Genomic DNA, 4,265 nt, shown 5'->3' with positions numbered 1-4,265 from the left:
TGAGGCCGGTTGGACGTACGGCAAAAGTCTCTAAAACTACTTTGGAGGCTACTTATGGTAGAGAAAGGAACATTAAATTATCTGGCAACTGCTCTGGTGGACATTCCTGCAGTCAGCATGCCAATTGCACTCACCCTCAAAACTTGAGACATCTATGTCATTATGTTGCGTGACAAAACTGCACATTTTAGAGCGGCCTTTTATTATCCCCAGCACACAGTGTAATGATCATGCTGTTTAATCAGCTTTTTGATATGCCACACCTGTCAGGTGGATGGATTATCTTGGCAAAGGAGAAATGCTCACCAACATGGACGTAAACAAATTTGTGCACCAAATTTGAGAGAAATAAGCTTTTTGTGTGTATGTAACATTTCTGGGATAATTTATTTTAGCTCGTGGCACCAACATGTTGCATTTATATTTTGTTCAGTATATATTGTAAATTCTACCCAATGACAGTCAACAATTTACACTCTCTATGCTTATATTCCCCATTACACAATATGAATCTTCCAATTGAAGCTGAAATGATAAAATACCCCATGTTTGCTCATATCTGCCAATATATTTGGTTCTGTTATAGCCTAATTCTAGCTGCATTTTCCATTTAATTTGACAGTGCACATAAAAACATTACAGTACAAATGTTTAAAACGTCCCCTTTTAGTTTATTTCATACAACCCCACTGTGTTTAAGAAACACAGATATGACTTTAAAATATGAATGCATGTTCCTGAGAAGAATACCATGAACCTGTCATCTAACAATTATACACAAACAGCTCAATTAAAGTTATTCTCATCACAACTTCCATAGGCTATCCATTATATCCAATATGTGTATCCAATATATCCAATATCTCTACATCCAGTGTGCATGTTTGTGGTGTTCTCAGTCAACAACAAAAAAGACAGAAAAATAACTTATAACTTATTAAAAGTGAAAATAATGACAGTGAATACAATCCCTTGGTTGCAGTATCTTCCTTGGCCACATGGTGGCGACAGGGGGCTTATTTGTCAGCTTCGAAGACGTCGGCTACAGTCCTAACGGATAAAGGGAGACAAGTGGTTGGTTTATGTTCCATCAATCTTTGATTTTACTGCGCGTCAGTCTTCCCATTTCTACTCACACGGGTAGGCCCATGTGAGTGCACAGGGTGAGGTGCATGTGAATTTGGGTGTGATAAAGCTTGCCATTTGGATTTGCTAACTATATATTTTTTCTCACCAATCTACACATAATACCCCACAATGACAAAGTGAAAACATGTTTTTAGACATTTTTGCAAATCTATTGAAAAAGAAATACAAAAATATCTAATTTAGCTAAGTATTCACACACCTGAGTCAATATTTTGTAGAAGCACCTTTGGTGGCGATAACAGATTTCAGTCGTCTTGAGTATGTCTGTATTAGCTTTGCACATCTGGTTTTGGGAATTTTCTACCATTCTTCCTTGCAGCTTTTCTCAAACTTTGTTAAGTTAACGCTCCTGTTGAAATGTGAATCTTCACCCCAGTCTAAGGTAGTTTGCACTCTGAAGAAGCAGGTTCTCAACAAGGATTTGGCTCAATTCATTGTTCCTCTTTATTCGTACCAGTCTCCCAGTCCCTGCTGCTGAAAAGCATCCCCATAGCATGATGCCGCCACCACCATGCTTCACGGTAGGTATGGTGTTAGACAGGTGATGAGCTGTGCCTGGTTTTCTCCAGACAGCGCTTGGCATTCAGACCAAAGAGTTAGATTTTTGTCTCATCAGACCACAGAATATTTTGCCTTGTGATCTCAGTCTTTCACGTTCCTTTTTGCAAACTACAGGCGTGCTGTCATGTGCCTTTTTCTCAGGAGTGGCTTCTGTCTGGCCACTCTCCTATAAAGCCCAGATTGGTGTAGTGCTGTAGAGACTCTTGTCCTTCTGGCAGGTTCTCCCATCTCAGCCAAGGAACTCTGTAGTTCTGTCAGAGTGGTCATTGGGTTCTTGGTCACCTCCCTGACCAAGGTCGTTCTTGCCCGGTTGCTCAGTTTGGTCAGACGGCCACCTCTAGGCAGTTCCATATTTTTTCAATTTCCCTATGATGGAGACCACTGGGCTCTTGGAAACTTTCAACACTCTAGAAATAGTTTTATACCCTTCCCTAGATATATGCCTCATCACAATTCTATCTGAGAGATCTATGGACAGTTCCTTGGACTTCATGGTAATACAATTGCAAATATTTAGGTTTATCATTACGGGGTATGTTGTGTAGATGGGTGAGAAAAACAATCAATATGATCCATTTTGAATTCAGGCTCTAACACAGGGGTATGAATACTTTCTGAAAGCTCCGTAGCAAGCTACTTCCCTCGCCGTAACGTTAACAGAACTGCAAAGAAAACAGTGCTCGGCAGGCGGGGGCACAAGACACCGCGTCGACAGGCACCTCGATTCAACACCGGTGTCATTTGCTTGTCATTGAGCTTCCCGAAGGCAGTAATGTTAGCTAATTGGCATGTCACTGTGAAATAAACATAACTATTTTTAACTAGTGGCTGCCATTTAATGTCTGTTTTGATATGTGTGTAGCCGAAGACATCTTTCCACATTGTGTGGATAATTGTTTCTCCATCCATACGATACGGGCAGTGGACACGGCATGTAGTGAAGCGATGCTAATGGGTGTTTCATGTGGGGTGCTCCTTGGGGTAACTGCATTCCGCAGATAGATATTATTTGCCATTTGGAGAATACACGTAATTCTGTGTCAAATTGAATGTTGATAGCTCACACTGAGGAATTCAAAAGGTGTTATGTCACTGTGAATGTGTAACTGTATCTTACTTATAGATCGATCCAGTCAGCTCGTCCAGAAAACCACCTTGGGGATTAAAAACATACAGTGAGCCTGGTGTTTCTGCTGCCTGGCTTTCAAGCTCAAACATGCCTCGAATAGCGGCAAGCAGTTCAAACGATCATTCTTTATCAAACAGTCCCACACCCCTGTCTTACCTGGTTGGCAAAGAGTGCTGCAAACGGGACACACGTAGCAGAAGTTGCAGATCTAAAGAAATAAGCAGAAAACGGGGTAAGCCATTAGAGAAGGATAAGAAATAAAGGAGCATATAACATCATAGAACGTAACTGGAGGGAGTAGCTTCTCTGATCTGACTTTGTCGTTGCATCATAACCAGCCCTCTTGATGTCAGAACCCATTTCTTTGGTTCCAGGGAGAACCTTTTTTGGTTCAAGGTAGAACCATTTTGGATTCCATGTCGAACCCTCTGTGAAAGGGTTCTACAGTTGGAACCCCAAACAGTACTCCTTTGAACCAAAAAAGGGTTCTCCCTGGAACCAAAAACGGGTTCTCCTACAGGGACAGCTGAAGAACTTCTTTGGAACCCCTTTTTCCTGGGAGTGTAGGTTACTAGTGGTTGAATGGGAAGGTCATTTTACCTGGCAGGTGTCACAGTGCTTAGACTCATCTCCCTCTGCACATGGGCACTTGTCGCAGGTGTCACAGTGCTGAGAGAGAGAGAGATAAAAAGATGGGGAGGGAGAGAGAGAGAGAGAGAGGGGGAAAAGGTGAGGGAAAAGAAGAGTGAGGGAGAGAATTTTTGCCATTTTTAACAAGGATGGGGAAAATGTATTAAAAGGGTACACATTGTTTTTACCGATAAATGTAACCACATCCACAAACACCAAACTTGTGTTTCTGTCTAGATGGTGAGACCTACCTCACAGTATTCACAGAATGAACAGAGGGATCCTTTGTGATACAGTTGACCGTCATCTTCCTCCTCTTCATCATCATCCTCATCATCGTCGTCGTCGTCGTCATCGTCGTCATCATCATCATCGTCGTCATTATCGTCATTATCATCAGCTGCAGCCGGCACATCATCATCATTGTCGTTATTACCGTCAGCCTCTGTAAAATAAGTTGTTCATTCCCATCCTAACACGTATGTGTGTATCTGTCCATTTTCTGTGATCGTGTTAATTCATGCATTTTTGTTTGTGTAGCAAGTGTAACAGAATGGCAGTGTAGAGTTCATTCATACTGTACAAAACTAATTTCCTACATACAGTCCTGCATGCACACACTAGTTCTACACGCCCATATACTGTAGACAGACACAAATTCTAACCGCATACCCAAACCAGTACAATGTACAGACTACCTCACAGAAGCTTTGTACATACAAATACACGTAGGTAGATTATAATCACAAACGGCCATAAAGAAAAGTCCAATAATTTTAAAGATATATATATATAT

At 41.4% G+C, this 4,265-nt stretch overlaps 1 protein-coding gene across 3 annotated transcripts in view; it reads right to left on the bottom strand.

Moving 5' to 3' along the window:
• Window positions 1-650: 650 nt before the first annotated feature.
• Window positions 651-4,265, bottom strand: part of LOC118384290 (serine-aspartate repeat-containing protein F) — a 6,616-nt gene continuing 3,001 nt past the window's right edge. Inside the window, exons 2-6 of one of the 3 annotated variants that reach the window (XM_052518442.1) lie at window positions 3,721-3,914; window positions 3,440-3,457; window positions 2,996-3,047; window positions 2,828-2,864; window positions 651-1,050 (exon numbers count right to left, since the gene is read on the bottom strand). In XM_052518442.1, coding sequence (XP_052374402.1) covers window positions 1,017-1,050; window positions 2,828-2,864; window positions 2,996-3,047; window positions 3,440-3,457; window positions 3,721-3,914 — 335 coding nt within the window. In that variant the 3' untranslated portion in view covers window positions 651-1,016. Of the gene's footprint in view, window positions 1,051-2,827; window positions 2,865-2,995; window positions 3,048-3,439; window positions 3,509-3,720; window positions 3,915-4,265 lie in introns of all 3 variants that reach the window. The other 2 variants (XM_052518441.1, XM_035770688.2) reach the window with 2 other exon arrangements.

Source organism: Oncorhynchus keta, chromosome 5, assembly GCF_023373465.1.
Source record: "Oncorhynchus keta strain PuntledgeMale-10-30-2019 chromosome 5, Oket_V2, whole genome shotgun sequence".
NCBI lineage: Eukaryota > Metazoa > Chordata > Actinopteri > Salmoniformes > Salmonidae > Oncorhynchus > Oncorhynchus keta.
Note: the sequence above shows the minus strand (reverse complement) of the source record. Positions and strands in the feature narration are given on the sequence as shown.